The following is a 22,799-nucleotide window of genomic DNA, read 5'->3' on the forward strand; positions in this document are numbered from 1 at the left end:
CTGTAATGTAAGACCGGCCGTTGGAAAACTATGGAACCATCCACTGGACATGTGTAGTTCACCTGAAATGCATCTCATTGGGAAGTGCCCCGTAGAGAACACACACTGCCTTGGTAATGCGGCTATACCTCACAAGATCACGGCAACCATGGTATCCTCCTAGTTCACGCTACTAGACAAGTCACCATTAAGATACAATTCCAATTGTCGGGAATAACCAGCACGTCCACACAGTCTAGACTTGAACAACACAACCACAATGGAAAAGCAAGTAGATTACTAAACTTCTGACGCCCAACAACGCCTTCCCAAAAGGTAAAAACTCCTGGTCGCTGAAATGAAATGCTCGATGGACTTGCTTCTCAGAGGCGCTAGAATACACCCGGAGGATGGTTGGACTCATTTGGACCCAGCGAACAGTGACCGGAGGTTATAGAACAACAGGTATGCGTCTGCCTTGAGGACTTCGGCTTCTGTCACCGCGGTCACTTGGTCGTCGTTGAACAGCATCCACTGTGAAAGAAAAAGAATATTAGGTCGGTAATCTAAACAGGGAACGGATTCAATACAAACCTGGTCGCCTTGGCGGCAGTACACGTAATAGTGTCCTGCATCCAGTTTGCCTTTATGCACAACAGCAGATGATAGATCGTACATGTATCTTGACTTGTCGACCTTTTGGCAGTTGGGATTGGTGGTGAATGGCAGCATGTTGATTGACATGGGGAAGTCGATTCTTCCCTCGACCTTCTCGGAGACCGAAAAGGTGTGTTCAAAGCGCTAGGAGCAAAATCGTTAGAAAAGCGAAGGGTACTAGAGAGAAGATGCGTACCTTCAGCTGCATGCATAGGATAGCGGGCAGCTTTTTGATCCGCAACTGCTTGGTAGCCTTCTGAGGCGTCCCACCGCATCCACTGCAATTATACACGTCTGCCATGAGCTTCTCTGGGGACGTAAAACTTTCCAGACAGCCGTTGAGCGTGGGGACTGTTGATGGGCCTGTTCCACCCATGGCACGTTTCTTTGCCTGGATCTGAACATCGAGACTCAGATCTATCATCGGGTCCTCGGTCCGAGTCACATTGCCACACTTGTCGCAGGTAACGCTACTCCGCAACTTGCCATAGAAAGCTTTGTGGAAAAAGCAGGGACAACCCATCTCGTGACCTTCCAAGTGGCCATCGGTACTGGCATGCAGCTTATCCACAAGGAATTGATAGTATTCGTGGGCGTCTTGCTGCTGATAGCCAGCCAAAGCCTGAAAGTAAATGGTTGTGAGAAATATTTCCTAAAAAGAGGTTGGGCTTCCGACTCCTTACTGAGCTTGATTTCCATGAAGCCATAAGCAGATTAAGTGCCCCGAACCCCTCGGCCTTCTCACCACTGTTAAACTCGGCAAACGTCTCAGCCACAGCACACCCAACGCAATCCGGCAGGGAACAGTCGTGGGGTTGGTGACTGTTGCCAAGAAAATAAGTGTTTAGTATCGGGTCATGAAGCATGCTCTGCAAGATCACATTCAGATAACAGGTCTGTCCCATGTTGTACAATCCTCTCGCTCCCTGTTTGGAACAAGGTCGCTTGTTGGCGTTGTTCCGAACATAGACCTCGTCATATGACGCTTCAGTCAAGTCTCTCTTACTGGAAACTATCATTTTATTAGAGAGAAAGGGAGGAGTTGGAGGATTAGGAAATAATAAATAAGAGATACCTTGAGAGACAACACTGGCTGTGGGTGAGCGTAGACGTTCTAAACCATAGTCATACACGAAATCACCACACATTTGGCAAAATATTGAACGAGTTCTCCCTTCAATGTCTAGAGAGAATGGATTAGTTTCTACTACGTGTGGCCAAGGGCAGAGAAGGGCAACGGGCTCGAGTATACGTACAGAACTGATGTCCAGTTTTCTCGGTATGGATCTTTCGATCGCCATTGACGCATGGCTCAGAGCAAGCCAAGCAAGTATATTTTGGCTTGAGAACAAATGCAGTCTTGGGAGCAGAAGCCGTAACGTTTTTCAGTTGCGGTTCCAGGGACTTGTGTATCTTCATGAAACGGTCCTTGAACTGGCCAGCAGTTGTTTCATCCCCCTTCAGCACAGCTGCCAAATGTTCTGGATTTATGTCAGTCTTTTCAAACCCCAAAAGGAGCAGTGGATCTGCCTACCACAGCCGTATTCGGCCTCGGAGAGGGCGGAAATGTAGGTAACGCTTGCCATATTTAACGATCGTCTGATATGGCGATTAAGGCATAGATGGGCAGAAATAAGAGAGAAGGGCAGATAGATAGAACGAGTACACGAAATGGCCTGGAACGCAACGGGAAATGAAGGGAAATTTGACGTTCAGACAGGATTTGGCGACGATATCTTTCCACGTAGACTCAGGGACAGCACTCAGTGATGGAGCCAGGGACCAAAGGAATCGATCGGAGTGGATCACCTCAGCATCGTATGTCGACAGCCTACTGCAAGTACAATGTCAAGACGGGGGATGCCCGCTCTGCAGAGACATAAAATTGCAACCTAGACAGAAACTAGATCTGCAGAATTGAATTGCAGTAATACCGACGTGCCAATCGGGGTTTGCTGGAAGGGCCGTCCGTATAAAAAGTAGGACTGGGGTCGGACTGTGGCGTCGGGCCAGAGCCGACGAATAATAGATGGCCTAGACTTGTCCTTAGTTGTGAGAAGGGGAACTGAATGAGTCCATCAACAATAGTGGACAATAACCAACGTCTGTAAGAATAACAATTCACAAACAAAATCAATTATATTGACGTTTCGGTCATTGCTTTCTGGCCGGTGTCGGAGGGTGGTAACTACCTGGCGGAGCGGCTCTTTTCGCTGGGGCGCCGGTGGCTGGGTTGCCGCCGCCAACTGGCCAGCTTCGGGCTATTCTATTGGGTTCTTATCTATCACAATGAAATTGTGTAAAGCAATGAATTGTAGTCACTCAAAAGACTCCAGTAGAGTGTGAATCCCTGGTATATTATTCTAGGGATGATATAGTGCATCTATCAAACCGCATGACTACTGTTCTCGAACGCTTTTTTAGCCTGAGAGCGTTTCTGAATGGCGGGCGATGACAGGCCAATATTGATCCTGATATCATGCGTCGTGTAGAGCGAGAAACGATGGTCAAATGGACAAAGATCAGTCATGCAGCATCTCAGTTTGGCAGGACGGTCCACTGCTCTTGTGCCGACAAATCTCACCGATTACCTCAGAACAACTGGAGATTTCCCTCCGCTGTGACACTTCGAGAATATCTGCTCATCGAACCCCCCTTCCTCGAGGCAGCCCGCTGGCACGGCCTCTTGGTGCACCTCTGGTCGAATACCGGCCACCGGTAGTGCCACGAGTAGAGGTCCCCCGCGATGCGCCTCTAGAGGGAGCGGAGGTCCTGGGAGTAGGCTTCGACGAGACGGTGCTGGGTGGGTGCTCAACGAACGATGTGTCGGTCGTGCTGCGTCGTGTGACTAGTCAGTCGTGTCCCTGGAATCTCCATTGTTGCAGTTTGAGCCGTCACTCACAGGAAAGTGGCTTCCGCCTCGTTCTGTAGTCGGCTCTGCTCTGCCTCGGCTTCTAATTGTCAATTCAGTTTTAATGCACAATAGCAATATTCAGGGTGTGGGGAAGAATTCGCAGACCTTTTTGAGCCTCCACCTGTTTTGCTCTCTTGAAGGACTCGGAAATAGGTGCCTGCTATGATTTAGCCACTTTCTTCCCCGAACGAAAAAAAACCCCCCACACGCATTCAGACCTCAGGAAAGTCCACACAGAAGGCATTCATATTTAATCCGTATAGAAAGCTGGCGAAGCTCTCGCTGAAACGCGTCAAGCTTTCGTGCATGAGCTGAAGATGCATAAAGTTCGCTTCGAGATCCGCCATCGAGTCCGCCAACTCAGCGAACTGCGGCTCCAGGGCATTGATCGCGGGCTGGTTATGCCCGGACCGACTGATCCTTGCTCCATAGCCGTGTGCTTCTCTAACGGACGATCTCGAACTGGGACGTAGGGGTGTTGTCGGCCTCGAAGAGGGCCGCGGGCGCGATGACGATCGGGGAGCACCACTCTCCATTCTATCGGCTTCTCTGTCTGTCAGCTATCTGTTTCGCTGTATCCAGGTGAATCCTGCCTTGCATTAAGAAATGAAAAAGTTAATCAGATCAAGTTGTTCGATTGTGCACAAAGCATTCTGGTCGGCCGACTCAACCCGCTGGTTTGTTGATGGTTCTGTTGATCCCCCGCTTGGCGGAACCAGTGGCGGAGATTACTACTATGATTTCGGCGCAGTCTTACTCTTGACCACACATTTCTATCTTGCTAAGCCCCCCTTCGGTTGGGGTCAGGTTAGGTACTAAGACCAAGTGACAAAGGGAAGGTGATAGGTTCTTCCCGTGCAGCCAGAAGCGCCATTGCTTCGTTTCCATTCTGTGGCACATGCCTGCCTGCCATTCCCTCCAACGCCGTCTTCTGCTGTCCTCGGTCAAGCCAGTCCCTTTTTTCCCCTGCACGGTTCAACCAAGGACTCAGACCTTGTCCCTGCCATACCGTGCTCGATTCTGTTTGTCGCAAACCCCTAATAGTTTTCGAACGTACTATACGCACCCGCCGTTCTTGAAGGAGCCTAGGAGGGCCTCATCTACTTGGTCGCTCGTATTCGCTTTCTTTGCGATCGGTACCGGGGCCTGGCTTCAGAACCGATACTTTGGCGCCGTACAGCAACAAGTCCCGGATGCGCCCCTGCAGCCTCCTCAGGCCAGTCAACAAGATCTTTTCCTTGGAGTGATCGATACGCTCAAAACCATGCCTTCCGAACTGCCCCCCGGCACTGTCGGCAACCTGACCGCGGAGCAGGAGGCTAAGCTCCAGGAATTATGGGTGTTGACATTGAGATTATTTGGTGTTGAGCTTGAAGAAAGCGATGAGGCTACCGAGTCATCACGCGCACCCAGCCCATCTCGGGAAAAGAAGAAGTCCAAGCGGAGATTTGGACTGTTCGGAAAGAAAGAAGAGGAAACCCAAGCGACGCAAGATGTACTGTCGTCGAGGTTGGCTCAGGTAATCATCACGGACGGCGATGACAAGTATGGGCAATCTAAGGAGTTCCAACAAGCTCTCGCCGACATTCCTCCCGAAGAACTGCGGAAGACATTCTGGGATATGGTGAAACACGATAATCCGGACTCCCTCCTCTTGCGATTTCTCCGAGCCCGGAAATGGGATGTTAAGAAAGCTCTGATCATGTTTGTTTCGACGATACGTTGGAGATTACAGGATGTGAAAGTTGATGATGATGTGATGAAGAACGGTGAAGCCCTCGCGTTCAAGCAATCGCAGAGCTCCAACGCCGACGAGAAGCAGGTGGGTGAGGAGTTCCTGGCGCAGATCAGAATGGGGAAGAGTTTCCTCCACGGGGTTGACAAGTTGGGTCGACCCATCTGTGTGGTTCGAGTACGATTGCACAAGGCTGGAGAGCAGAGCGAGCAAACACTGGAGCGGTACACAGTCTATACAATTGAGTCTGCTCGTATGATGCTTGCCCCTCCGGTCGAGACGGCGGTAAGTTCTTCAATCTCTCTCTGGAACTTAGTGAAGTGTGAAGCTGACCCTGTCAGACTATCGTCTTCGATATGAGCAACTTCACTTTGGCAAATATGGTATGTAACCCTACCACTGGCTTGGCTCAATCAATTCTCACTGTTGTAGGACTACACGCCCGTCAAGTTCATGATTAAATGCTTCGAGGCCAACTATCCCGAGTCCTTGGGCAGTGTACTTGTTCACAAGGCCCCCTGGATCTTCTCTAGTTTGTCTCTCTTTCCCCACTATCTGCCAGCGACAATCGTCTCATCAATAATTCATAGGTATCTGGAACATCATCAAGGGCTGGCTTGACCCTGTTGTGGCGGCCAAGGTCCACTTCACTAAGACCGTTGAGGATCTAGAAGAGTTTATCCCGCGCAGCCAGATTATCAAGGAACTAGGCGGCGACGAAGATTTCGAGTACAAATATATCGAAGTCAACCCCGATGAGAATAAGAAGATGGAAGATACGGCGACCCGCGATGCCTTGGTTGCCAAGAGGCACGAATTGGACCAGGAAATCCAGGATGCCACTCTCGCATGGGTCTTGGCTAGCGCTAGGAAGGACACAGCAGCTGCCGCTGCAGCCCAGAAGAAGAGAAACGAGCTGATCGAAAAACTGCGCGTCCAATACTGGGAACTTGACCCTTATATTCGTGCGAGGTCCTACTACGATCGTATCGGTGTTCTCCAGGGTGGCGGGAAGCTCAACTTCTACCCGCAGTCGAATAAGACATCTGCGGAGAGCGAAAAGGAGGCTGAAAACATTGCCATCGAGACGACTCCCGACGACGTCGACTGAATGGCTGTTCTTTACTCCTTTCAGAAAGGGAGCCGATAAGATGATAACTATATGGGCTCCCGATCTCTATGTTTTCATGTGGTAAATAGATGATCCACGAGAGTGTACGTTGCATGAATATTCATCTCATTCATTGATTTTCAACCATCGCTGCTGTCAGGAGGCTACTGGGTTTTTCTTCATCCTACTTGATGGGACAGTGTTGTCACTCGAATAATCCTAAGAGTAGGCGATATATTTAAGCTTCACTCCATCTTTCAGCCAGATTTACATCTTAGCCTTCAGCTCCTCGTAGAGAGCCTTGAGCTTGTCCATGTCCGTAGACTGGGTGGGCCATCCGACACCAAGGCCTTCGGTCTCGTTGGGTTTGGGGATCTGTCTGCCGTTAGCCCTGAATAGACAGCACAATAACCCCCAAGAGAAACTGGCGGAGGGGGAAATTATTTGATTATCTCGCACTTACCATGTGGAAGTGAACCTGAAATGATACCATATCAGCAATCTTCTTCTTTCTAATTGGAAGGTTCATGACAACTTACATGATCAACAACCTGGTGAGCTATGCGGCCATTGTTCTGCAGGATGTTGAAGTTCTCGGCACCACTCACTTGAGCGAGCTTCTTAGCGACGGGCTGTCAAGTATGGGAAATCATACGTATTAGCATGAGTTGGGGGGCAGGAGCTGGGAAGCAATTGGTGGAGTCGCAGTCCCTGTCTTCAAGGTCCTCGCAAGTCGCACCCGGGGTATATGTAGGTAGTGATTGCCCTCAATCTCGTAGAATGGTTTCGACATAAATACATACCAGAATTTCACGAAGATCCTCATCAGGGATATCGGTAAGCTTTGCGCCATGGAACTTGGGGATCACGAGCTATCCGAAAATTATCGTTGTCAGTCAAGCTATTTGCAACATGAATGGACAATATCCCCGATTAGTCACGTTTTGCATGAAAATTCGGTGATATATTGATGGAAGTTCGGATTTTTTAATGCTCGAGTTAGGGTAGACTTGATGTCGTCCTGCGCCGGAAGAAACGGGACAGGAGTATGATTACCGCATGGCCACGGCTCAGTGGCTGAATGTCAAGGAAAGCAAAGACCTTGTCGTTTTCAAAAAGCTTGAAAGAAGGGATCTCGCCTGTGGTTGATTATTAGGGAAGATCAGTAAGAGAGATTGTTGGAGAGTAGCTGGATGAGGTGTAGCATATTGTCTCCTAAAAAGCAGACACTCCACATACATACCCTTAACGATCTTACAGAAAATGCAAGCAGTGGAAGCCATTTCGAATGGATCTGGATTTGCCTCAATCCAACTAGTGCTTGTCTGGATGATCGTAGATGACCAAGTAAACAATGTCGCTGATGCGGGGTGGAAAGCAGCGTGGCGGCAGAATAATCGGACGATGACGAAAAAAAGGCGTTGGGGAAATGAGGGGGATTCGAACCCAGAGCAGCGGGAAACTAAGGGTGGTGGTTATAACTCATTTAAAAGAGTCGGCTCCGAGGAGTGGGACAGGCTATCCCAGAACCCATTTCTTGCCTTTTACCAGAGATGGCCGTGGCCTGCCCAAAATCTCCAATTAGCAATCTTTGGAATTATCCCATCGACACAGCTGTCGATTTTTTTGGACTTTTTTTTTGGTGTTATAATATTACACTCCATGTAGCGAACATTCTTGCTTTTTTTCAAATTTTATCTACTTTAATACGCCTTGTAATAAAAGAATTCGTGTCGAGGGGTGCGTGTGTCGTCCACAGAAAACGTCCGTGGCCATAAGAGGTCTTCTGTCGGTGGACTTGCCTTGCCAGACATACCCTTACCTAAGATCTTTTTCACTGGGAACAATTCAGTTTTATAACCCCTTGAACCGTATAATGACCCTTCTTCTTCACAGAGAACTTCCTTTGATTGTCCCAGCCCATGTTCATTTAATCAATTCCCCGCCGCTGCTACTGGTTTGTAGTCGTCATCAGTGCCATAATATCATTCGACTTCTTCTGCCTCCACGTCTCACTGCAGCGAGACTAGAAGGGAAGACAGACAGAGAATGAGCGAGTAGCAGCATGCTGGATCTCGATGCTTCACTGCTGCTGAGGTGGCATCTTTGAATTCTTTTTTAAAGGTGCCATGTTGAGCTTGTTTAGAAAGAACTTGAAGTTAATGATTAGTTATGACAGTTGCCTACGAGGAACTGCTGCCTGCGAAATAAATTACCCGTTACATCGGCTATAAAATAGAAGCTATCGAGCATAGAAGAAGATTGGGTCCTGTTCTGCTCAGCGGTAATGAGGCGTTGCCTTGAAGTCGCGTTGCTGTGCAGTCACCATGTCAGTTCCCATCCGGCTCTCTATCAGTCAGTATTTAATTGACACATGAATGCAATCACCGCCTCCTAGCTACCCAAGGTAAGGTAAAGCGATTGAAATATCTATTACACACTAGGATGTTGCCCTATCAGTTCGGCACAGGTACCTATCTGCATACGCCTTCCTAAACAGTCTTGTCTCCTACCCCGCTTGGGACTTATCTTATCACCCCCTCAAGGTCTCCTCACAGGCTTATAAACAACCTCAAAGACGCATTCTCCTGTAAATTTGGCATGGAATTCGCTTTCAGTCATCGATCAAAGCTATCATTGCCTGCCACTTTACGGATACTCTCTTAAGAGCATCTCCTTGAAACAACGTCGTACCTTTTCCGCCTCGTGGAAACCTGCCATGTATACAACCGACCTCTCGGAGGAGCAGGTTTCGGCCTTGAGGGTCAATAAAGATCGATTGGCCAAAGACCTCCACTATAGCTGTCAATGGGGTGCTGGTATACGATGGGGGGAGTAAGTGAGACTTCAATAACTTGCTATGGTGTTTCTTCCTCAGATATCCCTTACTTGAATATGATGTCCATATTTCTTCTCATAACCCATGTCACTATTTCAGTTCATCAGGCCATTGGTATGGCTGATGACAGTCAAGTACTTGACCCATGAAGACTGAAACAAGGATACACTAACCATGGCCTGATGTAGTGGATCAACCGACACTGGTATGCAACGTCTCGCCCTTTCCGACGAGGACAAGAAAGTCCGGGATTGGTTCATAGAAACGACAACGAATTTGAAGTGCAGGGTCACCGTGGATGAAATGGGCAATATCTTTGCGGTTAGGCCTGGCAGAAGAAAAGATGTGCCCGCAACGTTTATCGGAAGCCACTTGGATACACAGCCAACAGGTGGTCGATATGATGGCATCCTAGGTGTTCTATCTGGAATTGAAACCTTGAAGGTCATGGAGGAGATGGGCCTGGAAACGGAGGGTGGCGTAGGCGTGGTCAACTGGACTAAGTAAGGACCCCCGTTGAGATATTATCATTTGTTCGCATGCCTCACGAACCAAACTGATGATTTCTTAAGCGAAGAAGGGGCTCGATTCCCAGTCAGTATGGTTTCTTCCGGAGTATGGGCCGAGTGCATCCCTCTAGAGCGAGCACATGGACTCAAAGAAGTACCCACTGTCGCCTCCCTATCCACGGCAGCCTCTGCTCCGGAAACAATGAAATCGGCCCTTGAGAAAATCAAGTATCTAGGGCCCGTTCCGTGTTCCTACAAAGAGACCCCAATGGCAGCCCACTTTGAGCTTCATATTGAGCAAGGGCCCCATCTCGTCTCTGCAGGCCAGCGCGTCGGTGTGGTGACAGCTGTACAAGCATACCGTTGGTATCACATCGATGTTATCGGCAGAGACACGCATACAGGTACCACTGCCTTTCAGCACCGGGCTGACGCTTTGTTCGCCTCAGCTCGCATGATGGTTCGCGCGCGGGAAGTGGCCGATTCGCACGGGTGTCTCGCGAGTGTAGGTATCATCGAAGCGAAACCTGGCAGCATAAACACTGTTCCAGGGCTGGTTAGCTTCAGTTTCGATATAAGAGCCCCAGAAACCGAGTTAGTCACCATCGTTGAGGCAGACTTGCGAAAAGAATTCGATCTTATTGCAGCAGAAGAAGGCAAGGGCATTGGCAAGCCTTGTCGAGTTGAATGGCGACTTGACTTTGATTCCCCGGCCGTGAAGTTCCACCAAGACTGCATCGAGTGTGTGCAACAATCGGCCGAGGCCGTTGTCGCCGACGCCAATGTCCCGGATTCGAAAAGCCTGGTGCGGACCATTATGAGCGGTGCTGGTCATGACAGCGTCTTCACGTCTAAGAGAGTGCCAACCAGCATGATTTTCATCCCATGTAAAGATGGACTTAGTCACCATCCGGAGGAATTCAGTACTGCAGAAGACTGTGCTACGGGAGCGTCGGTAGTATTGCAAGCTGTGGTGCGATACGACAGGAAGAGATTTGCCTAGAAAGCCAGCCAACCCAGTCGACAATGTTTGAAACAGCGAGTCTTTTTATAGCATAAATGCCTACGTGAGCCAAAAATATTGACTATTGAATAGTGCTGAGTCATTATGATTTTGCCATTAATCCTAGGTACTTTCATGACACATAGATACCGGCAGCCCATCACGCCTCAGTTGCCCATAAGAGGGCTTTTCTTTTCTTTTTAGATGTGCAGAGGTGTAGCCAATTTCTGACCTATCTTTTAAAGCCTACTCAAGACCACACATGCATCATCGGGAAGACCCGTAAGAAGACCAAGCAATGGCACCTCTTAAGAAGAGGGAGCACCACGGCCACGGCCGAATCCACCACGGAAGCTAGGGGCGAACTCGCCGGGGGCACCACCCTCCTTGCCCTCCTGCTCACGGCGACGGTAGCCACCCTCACGGGGAGGGCGGGGGCCAGAGCGACGCTCACGCTCCTCACCGCCCATCATGCCACGAGGGGGAGCGTGGGAACGCTGCTGCTTGATGTGGGTGGCGGGGACAACCTCGGCGGGGAGGTGGAGCCACTCGCGGAGGTAGTCAAGACCCTGAAGGAGCATTTGTTAATCTTGCATTCTTTTGATTGTTTTCTCGCCTCAAAATAAGAAAAAGTATCCAACGTACCTCGGGGGTGAGGGTGTAGTAGTAGTACTGCCACGAGAAGCGGGTCTTGACGTAGCCGCGGGAGTTAAGGGACTGGCAAGCCTTGATCACCTATAAATTGTGAAAGAGTATTAGATTCAGGTCATTTATTTTTTTTTTGTCTTTCCCCCATGGTGGCGGCAGAGTACGGTGCAGCATCAGGTAAAACTTACAAAGAGGTTCTTGGTGTCAATATCGCCATGCTTGGGAAGGTTGAAGTCCTTCTTGGCCACGAGCACACCCTCTAAAAGACCATGTTAGCGAAAAGTGTCTCTGGGCTGGCAATCGCAGACTGTCGTGATTGTCAAGAAGTTGCGACAAGAGTCGGTCACATACCGCGGAAGAGGTACTCGTGGATCTTCTTGCGGTCTTCCTTGGGGATAAGCCTGGTGAGGCATTAGCACATATTATCAGAGTATCCAGGCCGAGTTGGGGTCATCAACGTACATTGTTGCGAGTTCCTGGCGTTATTCGGGGAATCGCTCTAACAACGCGCAAAAGAGAGCTGGTTTAATTGAATCCTATGCGAGTGGAGCAAAGTGCGGTTAACAATTTGGGAATCTCTGCTAGGGTCTGGCCCTAAGACATTATACTAGTCTTTATCTGGATAGCGCCCTCGCCTTCCTCGTGATATCACATGACCTGAACTTTCCTTTCCCATCTGGTACTAGTTCCAAGTTGCCAAGACTTTCTAGCCATTTCAGATCTCTTATCAACTCCACGTCTTGGCTCTCAACACATCAACCAGCCTTACGATAGCCTAGCATAGGCACGAAAACACACTTTACGCTTGGATCCGACGGTATTAAACCTTTATATCGATTGCTCTAGTCTTATTTGAGTCAGAATTTTGATCATTCGCCAAAATGACATCACAAAACATCAACGTTCTTCTCTCTTCGTTCCCTGGACTGTCGCTTCCCTCGACACTGTCATTTTCGCTTCCGGCTTCGTCAAGTATCGCAGATCTTACGGAGAGGATTGCCGAGTATTTGCCTGAATCTTTATCCTTCAACTCGTTGATCCTTACGACTACTCGCAATAAACAACTTATCCCTTCGTCAGCCTCCATTTTGCCTCTACTGGATGCCCCCAATGAGTCGAATTCCGCGCCCTCCAACCTGTTGCCCCTGCGACTTACAGTCCCCTTGTGCGGAGGAAAAGGTGGTTTCGGGTCCCAGCTGCGTGCTGCTGGTGGTCGCATGTCTAGCAAGCGCAAGCGCAATCAAGGCGAAAACAATGGCTCGAGCCGTAATCTTGACGGCCGGCGTCTGCGTACCGTCAACGAAGCTAAAGCGCTAGCTGAGTATCTGGCTGTCAAGCCAGAAATGGACAGAAAGGAGAAAGAGGAGCGCCGGCGCCGGTGGGAAGCCATCGTCGACGCTGCGGAGAAACGTCAGGACGAGCTGAAGAATGGAGGTAGCAAGTCCAAGATCGATGGGCAGTGGATGGAAGACAAGGATGAAATGAACGAGAAAGCAAGGGAGGCTGTCCTTCTTGCGATGAAGGAAGGTGTCTGGACGGACAATCTCCGTGATGCAATCCTCGGGGGATCTAGTACCAGTGCTAGTGAAGGCAGTGCGGATGCGACCCCTTCAGGTTCAGAAGAAGAGAGCGAAGATGAGGAAGAAGATGACGCCATGCAGGATGATTCCGGCACCTCGTCCGCCACGCAGAAGCCAGCTGTAACCCGGAGATTCATCGGTTTCGACGATGATGATGAGTTCATGAGTGATTCCGAGGCAGGGGATGGCGACGATGCTGATGAAAGCCAGTCTAAAGGGAAGGCGAGGGCTTAATGATTTTGAATCAGTATTCCTACTTGATACTTTTTGTACTTTCAGCGCTCTGTATCTTCTCTTTTTGATTTCATCCATAATGTATAGTTAAGTACTCCACTATGAGAAATTGGAGACAATTTATTTACAACAGAGTGCCTATAATACGCCTTCTATGTTTAGACTATATATCGGCATTATAAGCAGCATAAAGATAGCCAATCCAATTTCCAGGCCCCCATCATATCCCTGTTGACTTGACTTTATTATCTGCCTTAGGCATGTGAAGTTGCCACCGCCTTTTTCGGCGCGCTGCTAAGACCATGAGTGCTATCTAGATTTCTTTCGCCGGCCGTCCAGAACTTTGCAGCTTTCGAGAAAGCCATTAGAATGATGTTAAATGGCGGTCGCACGGTCTTCAGAGGTCCGAGGCCTTGGATTCCACTCACAAAGCAGTTTTGCCCGTCGCCACGCCATGGAAGGACATTTTCGTCCTTGACATACCTTGCACAGTCTCAGTTATCATCGAAGCGCATTCCAGGCTACTCACAGTCGATACGAACACAACAACGATGTCTTTCAACGAAGATCGAGGCATCTGAGCTACCACCGGAGGTGATCCACGAGTTGCTGCCGCTATGTTGCCCTGGGTGTGGTGCATATTCGCAGACCGTAGAACCGAATGAACCGGGATACTACAATCTCAACACAAGGCAGTCCCGCAAGCTCATCCATGAGAGAAAAAAGGACCTAAAATCGATCCAACATCAAGTTGCGGAGCAGACGGTCGAGAATAATACAGAGATTGCCAATGAGGAAGTTGGAGAGACTACGGATACGGACACGACGCCGCGCGTTCCTCGGCCCTCGCGTGCGTGAACTACTTGCTCGTTGTTACTGCCGATCCACTGACTTTTTGTTTTAGACGGAGTCTCGCTCGCCGAGACCAATGCAGAAGGTGGCACTTCAGACGTGAAGAAGGCATCGCTACAGATCTGTGAGCGATGCCACGACCTAATCCATCATAACAAGGGAGTTCCCGCCCCCTCCCCTTCTATCGATTCCATCGGAGCTCTTCTGGACGAGTCGCCGCATCGAGACAACCGTATCTTCCACATTGTAGATGCTGCCGACTTTCCGATGTCTATGATTCCGAATATCTACGACGCACTGTCTATTCAAAAGCAGCGCTCTCACAATCGAAGGTCTGAACCAACGAAATACAGAGGAGGGAAGAAGCTACCCACCATTTCCTTCATCATCACACGGTCAGATCTTTTAGCAGCGACAAAGGAACTCGTTGATGGGAAGATGGAATACATGAGAACGGTTCTCCGTGAAGCGCTTAGCAAACGGGAAGATTTTCGTCTGGGGAACATTCACATGGTCAGCGCCCAGCGGGGGTGGTGGACAAAGACTGTCAAGGAAGAGATCCGAGAGCACGGCGGGGGGGTTTGGGTGGTCGGTAAGGCGAATGTCGGCAAGAGCAGCTTCATCGAAACCTGTTTCCCCAAAGACTCCAAGAACTTGGGAAACCTGGAAAAAGCGGTGCAACCTCACCGGGACGAAACCCACATCAAAGAGCAGCATGCTTCCGCCCTTCTTGATACTGGGGGTCTCTTGCCACCGGCACCTCGGGAAGACCGATATCCCATGCTTCCCACTGTATCATCGTTACCAGGCACTACGGTCTCACCGATCCGAATTCCGTTTGGGCGTGGAAAGGGGGAGGTGATCGATCTGCCGGGCCTCGACCGCGGGAGTCTGGTGAACTTTGTTCGTGAGGAGCACCAGCGCAAGTTGATCATGACGAAGCGGAAGAAGCCCGAGCAGCTGACGATCAAGCCGGGACAATCCCTGATCCTGGGAGGCGGACTTATCCGGATCACACCCGTCGACCCGGTCGGTGTCACGCTGGCGGCGTGCTTCCTGGACCTCGAATCACACGTGACGAAGACGGAGAAGGCTCTCGAGATGGTCGCCGGACAGCGGGAGTACCCTGGTGAGGTGATCATGGCAGAAGGCGCTGGAAGCGAGATGGCTTCTGCCGGAAAATTTGAGCTACAATGGGATGTGACCAAATCGTATATCCCGCGACCAATACAGCAACGCATGAAGAAGAGTGACTACGAGCCGCGTCCGCTCCCTTACAAAGTGATGTCGGCTGACATCCTTGTCGAGGGCTGCGGGTGGATCGAGCTGACCGCGCAGGTGCGGACCAAGACACAGACCGACGCCGAACCTAGCTTCCCGCGAGTGGAAGTGTTCAGTCCGCAGGGCAAGTCGATCGGGTACCGGCGACCGATTGAGTGCTTCACGCACATTGCCGAGAAGAGGGCGATGGACCGCCGCAAGGCCGGCCCTCGAGGACGACAGAGCATCAGTCGGAAGAAACGGATCCTTGGGTCTCAGATGGCTGCTGTCCGCAGTGTTTTGAATGTTTTTTGATGGCCTATGCCAAACCTCGACTTCATCTGTACTATATCAGTGTATCATACTTTGTATCATAACTGTAGAAATCCAACTAGTTCATATACCTAGATATGAATTATTGACTACCTCATCTACTTGGGTGTACAGTGTAAAGTGTACACTGTACACTGTACACTGTACACTCATTGCTCAAGCTAATCTGTCACGTGACTGCGGCCAAAAATCGACTCGGTGCATGGACAGGAACAAAGTCAAGTATATCACCCGATTCCCTCCCACCACCTCCTTTACATTATTCTTTTTGATTTATTTTTGATTCATTTCTGTTAGAAGCCCATCGCCATGGTGAACATATTTAAGCGGATCCATAAGCTCCGAGCAGTGAGTCACATCTAAACATCTTACATCTTACCAGACACTGAACTAACGGTTGAGCAGAAAGTATGCCATGAACAATTGAAGAGAATATGAATAGGAGATCTCAATGCTAACCATGTAGCTGCTGAACGTCCGCATCGGCCCCGGAGCAGCAACCCTCCCGAGCAGCTCGACGGCAACGAAAGATTTCCCGCCCATCACACGGCTGCACCTCACATACGCGCGCAAGATCTACGGCGGCCACCAAGGCGCACGACACTTCTGGCGCGAATGCCTCCCCCGATTGAAATATTATAACCCTGGCGTTTCGATGAGCGTCAAGCAGACGACCGAGCAAGACGGACCAGCCACGTTAACCATTTACTTTGACGGAGAGGTCAGCAAGACATCTTCATCAGGAGGAGGAGCAGGAGGAGCAGGGGCAGAAACAGACGGATACGCTCCCGCTGCGACATCCACCGAGAAGACGGCAAGCATCAATCTCAAGGATCTGGATTATCAGGAGATCTGGCGGCGGGTGCAGGCCGTCACGGGCGCGAGTGCCGTCCCGTCTAAACCGGAGGAAGAGGCGGAGATGGCGCGCTACAAGGCTTTGCGTGGCAAGGCGCAGGAAGATAGAGCGCGGGTAGCCTCCATCCGGCAGACGAAGAGGGATCAAGAGCGTATGTTGCTTGAGGCGAGGGGGGAGGTCGAAAGACTCCGACAGGCATGATCTCTTTATTTACCATGTAAAATATTTTCTTTAGCATGTAAAACATTTTTAGCATGTATAACTCACTGAACTGTATACTCACTGAACTATATAATCAATAAACTGTATACTCAACTGAGCTGTTAATACTTAATTCCTATCGGGTATATACAAGTGTACAAAAACTGCGCCATCTATACAATCATGCTAGAAGATAAGAAAAAAGAAAGAAAAAAAGAAAAACGCTATTATTCCTCCGGGATGTAGCTGGTTTCCCCCAGCATGGCCTGCCCCGAAGACACGGTGGGCGTGGTAGGACGCGGCTGCGGGGATGTGGTGGTAGATAAATGAGGCGCTGGTTGCACTCTGCTGGCCGCAGCAGAGGAGGCGGCCTGAAGGCGTTGGTCGAGGGCGCGAAGGGCGAGGGCGCGGCGTCGCTCGGCTTCTTCACGTTTGCCGGACCCGCGGACACCAGCACCAACACCAGCACCGCTGCTGCCGCCGCCGGGGCGACCAATGCTCAGGAGGTTGGGAAGGCCGGCCTCGCCCCTGGCCAGAGCCTGCTGGTTGCCCGAGGCGATGTCTTCTTCGGAAAACGGGGTGCAGAGTTTGATGGCGACTAGCAGGGCGTAGATCTGGTCGGCGACAAAGGCAATGGGCGGCTGGATCACATCCGGAAAGAGACATGCAAAGGTAAAGGTCTCGCTGGGGTCGCCCTTGATGCCCAGGCCGCCGGTGGCGGTGCCTGTGAGGTCCGGCTGGCGCTTGTAGAAGCGCAGGTATGTCCAGCTGGTCAACAGGCCGAGCCAGGCGAGCACGGCGGCCGTGTCGGTGCCGATCAGAAGGCCGCTTAGGGTGTTGAGGAGGAGGAAGAGGGCGGGGAAGTGCTTGACGCGCATCTTTATGAAGCCCTTGTAAACGGCGACGGTATGTTCGGGAACAAGCTGCTTAAAGGCGACGAGGAAGGACGCCTGGATGGAAACCCCGCCGCAGATTTGGGTGAGACTACCGTTGCGTTAGCGATACGAAAGATCTATCTATGTAAAGGGGAACAATTGTAGATATACACACCCTCTGGCCGTGTCTGCCGTGATCCCACCCCAGAGAAGATACAGCGGGAGGATGCACAGGCTCGGGATGAGCGCGACGAGCAAGATGAATTTGCCAAACTCGCGTGACCCCCAGGCGCGCTCAAGATACTTGCCCCCGTAGAACAGAGTGGCGCCGTTGAGCAAGACGGTGAAGATGTTCTGTTCGACAAAGGTCGCCGTGAGCAGGGTCCAGGGGAAATAGATGACGAGCGAGGGAACGAGAGTCAGGTAGGGGATGATGGGCGTCTCGAGGGGCTCGCCGGCCTTGGGAGGTTCCAGCTGGCGCCAGCGGGCGATGTTGTACAGCAAGGACAGCGCCAGCAGGGCGAAGAGAAAGGCCCTGGTGGCCGGTGGCAGGTTGACTCGGAGCGGCATGGTGTGGACAAGAGAATGGCAGACGATGCCGGGTCGCTGGCAGGAGCGTCGCCCGTTGAGAATGGGCGAGAAGGAAGCCTGGACTGTGTTGAGGTGATGATGGATGGGCGGTGTTTTGCTGGGCAGCCGCCAAGACAGGAGTTCAGCCTCAGGTATCAATTTACTGAAGTACTTGAAAGTCTTGACAGCTTAGAATACTCGAGGCTGTTCCACGATGATTTGATGGTTTGATGGTTTGATGTTTTACATTATACTATAGCTCTAAATAAGCTACACAGTGGTATCACCAAGACCTATAGAATTCAGGCATAAGTTGATGTGGACCAGGTTCTAGAAGTAGTGAAAAGATATGTATATGTACTAGAAAATATCACTTAAGATAATTAAGTTTCTTTACAGTAGAGTATGTCTTATGTAGACTCTTATAGTATAGTAATAAGTATTCTATATCATATTTATTATCAACTAATAATTGGCATTAGATACCATTAATAATTTTAGTTCTTTATGAATAATGTCATTAGTGAAGTAATACTATATTATAAAAATTCTAGTAAGATCCTCTGTATTGTACTAACAGTAACCAAGATTATCACTCTAACAAGGTTACAGTACCTCCTACCTTAGGTACTTACCTGGTAGTTATCAGGTAGTTACCTACTTAGAGGTACTCCGTACCCGAAGATGAGATCGTTAAATCTGCTTTTACTTCCTAACTCTGACTTCATCTCAGATAAATCAGCAGACTTAGGCACCTAGTATCGAGTATTGTATCTATATACTCCGTACTACAAATAATAAAAAAGGTAATAAGCAGTAATACGAGACGCCGATCACCCAATCCGGCGGTTGGCTGTGGTGCTCCCCGCGAAGAAGAAGCGTTCCTCTTGGACTGCAGCAAACCTTCCGCCTGTCGCTAGCGGGTCTGCCATCTCAAGCCACACGTTGGCGTCGATTTTCTGTCTTGACTCTTTGAGCCTTGAGCTTTCAACTTTCTAGCCTCTCTCTCTCTCTCTCTCTCTCTCTCTCTCTCGCCCTCAGCTGGACTAGTCCTGTTCCTACTAGTCTCGACCCTGCCGTTGCTGCACCCACTTCCACTCCCCCAGTCCCAAATCCTTGGCCGGCCGTCGGCAAATCTTCAACTGTTCCAATCTTCAAACACCCTGCGCTCTCTCCCTCCCTTTCTCTCTCTTTCTCTCTTTCTTTCTCTTACTCCATTTGACTCTTTTTGATCCTCTTCGATCTTCCGCTTTTGCATTTGTATCCTTCTGCCTCCCCTCTACTACCCCTTCTGAATACCGACTCCCCTTTTGACACCCTTTTGACACCTTCTCTCACAACCCTCGCGCGCACGCTTCCTCCGTGGATCAAACCGCCGCGCCAACCTTCTCTCTCCCTCTCCCTCCCTCCATCTTCCCATCTCTCCATCTCTCCATCGCTCTCTATCTTCTTCCCTCTCCCTTTTCTATCGCCTCTGGCATGATTGCGGCGCCTGACCTTGACTACTGGTGACACATGTAACGATGGCGTCTCCCGACCTGACATCCCACCATGTCAACTATCTAATATGGAGGTGTGTCGCAATCTCGTTCCGCGTCGAATCCCTACCCGTTGAGGCCTTGCTGACCGAATCTCCCAGGTACCTTCAAGAATCAGGTTGGTCACGTCTTTTTCTTCTGAAACCCATTTCTTCTCTTCTAATTTCCTTATTTTCCTTCTTCTTCTTCTTCTTCTTCTTTTTCTTCTCGTCTGTGTCGGTTGCCTTGCTAACCGGAGCAGGACATGGTGAGGCTGCAGTCTTGCTGCAGCGCGCATGGTATCACGATCCCCAGAGCTTGCCCTTTGCGCCCTACATTAAGACGCACGCCCTGGTCTCCCTTGTCCAGAAGGGCCTACAATACCACGAGCTCGAGCACTCTCTTGACAAGGTATTTCTTTCTTCTTTCTTTCTTACTTGTTAATTGTCTTTTTTTTTTAAAAAAAAAAAAATTCTTTTTCTTTTTCATTTCATTTTTTTTTTCATTATATTTTTTCATTATTTTTTTTTTCATTATTTGGTTTTTAAATTATTGGTTTTATTTATTCATTGTCATGTTGATTTTATTAGGATGGTAACCCGACTCTCTTTTCCCCCTCTGACTATTTCTTCGGCCCTGCACAGCTGCAGCCTGAAGTGCTGAAAAGTCACGGCGGCGGCGCTGGCCAGCCGGCGCTCTCGCCTCAGGCCGCCACAAAATCTACCCGGGACGGCGGCGTGATCAACGGCCATTCGACTTCCGAGGCGGGTCCCCTGCTTCCGACCGCGAAGAAACCCCGTAAGGTCCAGGGCGATGACGGCGCGAGCATGGATGTCGATTCCAACGGCGTTACTCACCAAGTCGCAGCTGCCGCCGAGGGTTTACCACCGGCCACCGCGACCACCACGACCACCGCATCCCCTCCACCCGCAGCGGTGCTGGTGGACGGCGACGGGGATGTGAGCATGGACGCCGCCCAGGATCAGGAACCACTGCAAGCGCAAGCGCAACCGCCGCCGGCGCCGGCGGTCACGCTGGTCACGGGCCAGAGCGTCGGTGTCCAGGCCACCCCCGCCAAGGCTGCTGACCTCAGCCCCGACACCGCCATATTCGATGTGGCGCCTCAAACAGCGCACGTGACCCGCACCCTGTGGCGCCCGCGCGATGCCACCGCGGTCGTGGCCGCCGGCGAGGCCTTCTGCGACCTGTGGCACCTCCCCTCCTCCTCTGCCCCGTCGCGAGAGACCTTGGGGGACCCGTCCAAGGATGTCTCCGCGGTCGCCTGGCACCCCTCGGGCCACAAGCTGGCTGTCGCGACCTACCAAGACATGCGCGGCTCCATCACCATGTACGACGTCCAGGGCGCCGCGGTGGACCTGCTGCCCGAAGTGCCCCGTATGATCACCGGCCTCCACTGGGATGACCATGGTGCCAATCTCGTCGTCGTCGCCTCGGACGGCCGCATCTCGGAACTGGCCTTGTGGGATGATTCCTTGCGGCCCGACGAGTTCCCTCCGCCGCAGACCATCGACGGCTCCATCTATGACTTCACCTGGTCCGATCACCCCAACCAGGCGTTTGCCTGCGGTGACGGCGTGGTCTACCAGTTCGATGTCGACTCCCGCGTCCATACCGCTCGGACCTTTACCTCATCCGATCGTCCTGAGACCTCCTGGACATTCATCCGCTGTGCCAAGCGAGGAGGAGGAGGAGGAGGAGGAGGAGGAGGGCCCTCCACACCCTCTTCGCACGCCGTGGTGGCCACCGCAGCGTCGGCCACAGCCGACATCTGGATCCCGACCCATGACATGCGCATGCCGGACGCTCATCAAGGCGAAATCACGGCCATTGAATTCCAGCCCCAGACGACGCACGTGGTCTCCGTGTCCTCGTATCTCCTGGCCTCCGCGTCGACTGACGATTCGGTCAAGATCTGGATCGTCGACCTTGACGCCAAGCGCTTTGAGTGTATCCACCGTTTGTTCCTCGGCCCCTCGTTGCCCGCTCTGGCACTCGGCTTCTCGCCCGATGGATATGCACTCGCTTCGGCCAGTACCGATCGTCTTTTCATCTGGAACGTTGAGCGAGGGGGCACCCCGATGGCCACCTGGACGATTCCCAACATCAAAAAGGACGACAAGGGGCCCGACCGTGCGGTGAACGGCCATAACGGCACCGCAGATCTGATGCCAGATCGTTCTCTGTCATGGGATTCGGACGGCAAAAAGCTGGCTTTTGGATTTAATAACCAGGTTTGTGTCTTGGTCCCTCTGATTACATTTCGATTGCCACTTTTTCTAACGGGTGTTTTTCTATTTTCAGATGGCGGTCATCAATTTACAACGCTGAGTGTAGATGCGCGCGGCCTTGAGAGAGTGGAAACCCCATTTCGACAGCCTCACAGTTCCTGTCGATCTTTTTGTTTTGAGTATACTGACGATACCACTGCGAAAGACCTACTTTCCTCCCTGCGGGTAATGGAGGCATGATTTTACGTTTGCATAAAAGAAAGCGATCGAAGTTGCAATATGGTGTGTCGGCCGGCACTCGAGCACAAAAAATCACCAACACTTCGGTTTCGTTCATCAATTCAGGTCACCCCCCCCCCCCCCCTCTCTCCCAAAATTCTTAAATCGACCATCATTCCAAGATACATGGAAAAGCTACGAATGGCCCATTGTTTTTTTTTTCTCTTTCGCAGAATCTTCGATGTTAGGTTCTATATGAGGGCCTCAACCGACAAGGGGGGAGCAAACGAAATCGATGGCTCTCCAGAGCGATACTTTGAAAAAAAGTAAAGTAAAAGAGCAGGGAAGAAGAAGAAGAAGAGGAGGAGGAGGAAGAAAAAGGAAAACCTCCCTCCTATTCGGATTTCAATTTGGCAGCATTTCCTCATTTCTTGTGCAGTGAGACCAAGTCTTCTATCCCTGTGATCAACACTATGGAAAAATTACGCTCCAGTGATACATATTTACATTTATGCCCAGTCGCCAATTCGCCAATTCGCCGGCTTCGAATGAAACTGCACGAGCGAGGGGAACGCGAGTCCATCCCCATCCCGCCTTGCATCAACCTCAATCAACCCCTTTTTTCCCTTGTCGATATTGTATTTGCATAATTTATATT

General features: G+C 50.7%; 11 protein-coding genes across 11 annotated transcripts; 6 read left to right on the plus strand and 5 right to left on the minus strand.

Moving 5' to 3' along the window:
- Positions 1-196: 196 nt before the first annotated feature.
- ASPZODRAFT_1411344 (hypothetical protein) lies at positions 197-2,684 on the minus strand. The gene is made up of 7 exons (XM_022724722.1): positions 2,171-2,684; positions 1,893-2,117; positions 1,712-1,819; positions 1,320-1,648; positions 833-1,258; positions 574-780; positions 197-513 (listed from the first exon to the last, which is right to left on the minus strand). The coding sequence occupies exons 1-7, from the start codon at positions 2,220-2,222 to the stop codon at positions 400-402; spliced, it is 1,461 nt and encodes a 486-aa protein (XP_022583678.1). The 5' UTR covers positions 2,223-2,684; the 3' UTR covers positions 197-399.
- Positions 2,685-2,940: 256 nt separating this feature from the next.
- On the minus strand, positions 2,941-4,096 carry ASPZODRAFT_129575 (hypothetical protein). Its single transcript, XM_022722296.1, has 4 exons — positions 3,769-4,096; positions 3,656-3,707; positions 3,539-3,590; positions 2,941-3,471 (listed from the first exon to the last, which is right to left on the minus strand). Exons 1-4 carry the CDS (start codon positions 4,084-4,086, stop codon positions 3,279-3,281), a joined length of 615 nt encoding a protein of 204 aa, XP_022583679.1. The 5' UTR covers positions 4,087-4,096; the 3' UTR covers positions 2,941-3,278.
- Positions 4,097-4,319: 223 nt separating this feature from the next.
- Positions 4,320-6,861, plus strand: ASPZODRAFT_129578 (hypothetical protein). The gene is made up of 4 exons (XM_022722297.1): positions 4,320-5,570; positions 5,627-5,668; positions 5,718-5,817; positions 5,876-6,861. Exons 1-4 carry the CDS (start codon positions 4,449-4,451, stop codon positions 6,394-6,396), a joined length of 1,785 nt encoding a protein of 594 aa, XP_022583680.1. The 5' UTR covers positions 4,320-4,448; the 3' UTR covers positions 6,397-6,861.
- Positions 6,286-7,696, minus strand: ASPZODRAFT_129581 (hypothetical protein). Its single transcript, XM_022722298.1, has 6 exons — positions 7,640-7,696; positions 7,453-7,535; positions 7,200-7,268; positions 6,936-7,028; positions 6,860-6,874; positions 6,286-6,771 (listed from the first exon to the last, which is right to left on the minus strand). Exons 1-6 carry the CDS (start codon positions 7,677-7,679, stop codon positions 6,664-6,666), a joined length of 408 nt encoding a protein of 135 aa, XP_022583681.1. The 5' UTR covers positions 7,680-7,696; the 3' UTR covers positions 6,286-6,663.
- A 1,221-nt stretch (positions 7,697-8,917) lies between these two features.
- On the plus strand, positions 8,918-10,901 carry ASPZODRAFT_1412057 (hypothetical protein). The gene is made up of 3 exons (XM_022724729.1): positions 8,918-9,231; positions 9,424-9,738; positions 9,808-10,901. The coding sequence occupies exons 1-3, from the start codon at positions 9,116-9,118 to the stop codon at positions 10,745-10,747; spliced, it is 1,371 nt and encodes a 456-aa protein (XP_022583682.1). The 5' UTR covers positions 8,918-9,115; the 3' UTR covers positions 10,748-10,901.
- A 154-nt stretch (positions 10,902-11,055) lies between these two features.
- ASPZODRAFT_13905 (hypothetical protein) lies at positions 11,056-12,109 on the minus strand (the record flags this gene model as incomplete). The annotated part of the gene is made up of 5 exons (XM_022724514.1): positions 11,056-11,316; positions 11,393-11,482; positions 11,584-11,654; positions 11,747-11,796; positions 12,099-12,109. 5 exons carry the CDS (start codon positions 12,107-12,109, stop codon positions 11,056-11,058), a joined length of 483 nt encoding a protein of 160 aa, XP_022583683.1.
- A 44-nt stretch (positions 12,110-12,153) lies between these two features.
- ASPZODRAFT_129584 (hypothetical protein) lies at positions 12,154-13,406 on the plus strand. The gene has a single exon (XM_022722299.1). The coding sequence runs from the start codon at positions 12,277-12,279 to the stop codon at positions 13,207-13,209; it is 933 nt and encodes a 310-aa protein (XP_022583684.1). The 5' UTR covers positions 12,154-12,276; the 3' UTR covers positions 13,210-13,406.
- A 120-nt stretch (positions 13,407-13,526) lies between these two features.
- ASPZODRAFT_111814 (hypothetical protein) lies at positions 13,527-15,729 on the plus strand. The gene is made up of 2 exons (XM_022721029.1): positions 13,527-14,059; positions 14,114-15,729. Exons 1-2 carry the CDS (start codon positions 13,579-13,581, stop codon positions 15,634-15,636), a joined length of 2,004 nt encoding a protein of 667 aa, XP_022583685.1. The 5' UTR covers positions 13,527-13,578; the 3' UTR covers positions 15,637-15,729.
- Positions 15,730-15,893: 164 nt separating this feature from the next.
- Positions 15,894-16,711, plus strand: ASPZODRAFT_91556 (hypothetical protein; the record flags this gene model as incomplete). The annotated part of the gene is made up of 2 exons (XM_022730427.1): positions 15,894-16,002; positions 16,121-16,711. Exons 1-2 carry the CDS (start codon positions 15,964-15,966, stop codon positions 16,709-16,711), a joined length of 630 nt encoding a protein of 209 aa, XP_022583686.1. The 5' UTR covers positions 15,894-15,963.
- Positions 16,712-16,829: 118 nt separating this feature from the next.
- ASPZODRAFT_129586 (hypothetical protein) lies at positions 16,830-18,380 on the minus strand. Its single transcript, XM_022722300.1, has 2 exons — positions 17,762-18,380; positions 16,830-17,695 (listed from the first exon to the last, which is right to left on the minus strand). The coding sequence occupies exons 1-2, from the start codon at positions 18,154-18,156 to the stop codon at positions 16,939-16,941; spliced, it is 1,152 nt and encodes a 383-aa protein (XP_022583687.1). The 5' UTR covers positions 18,157-18,380; the 3' UTR covers positions 16,830-16,938.
- A 1,022-nt stretch (positions 18,381-19,402) lies between these two features.
- Positions 19,403-22,229, plus strand: ASPZODRAFT_1412894 (hypothetical protein). The gene is made up of 5 exons (XM_022724738.1): positions 19,403-19,729; positions 19,796-19,812; positions 19,936-20,084; positions 20,264-21,925; positions 21,996-22,229. The coding sequence occupies exons 1-5, from the start codon at positions 19,680-19,682 to the stop codon at positions 22,020-22,022; spliced, it is 1,905 nt and encodes a 634-aa protein (XP_022583688.1). The 5' UTR covers positions 19,403-19,679; the 3' UTR covers positions 22,023-22,229.
- Positions 22,230-22,799: the final 570 nt, after the last annotated feature.

Source organism: Penicilliopsis zonata, assembly GCF_001890105.1.
Source record: "Penicilliopsis zonata CBS 506.65 unplaced genomic scaffold ASPZOscaffold_3, whole genome shotgun sequence".
In the NCBI taxonomy this organism is placed as follows: Eukaryota; Fungi; Ascomycota; class Eurotiomycetes; order Eurotiales; family Aspergillaceae; genus Penicilliopsis; species Penicilliopsis zonata.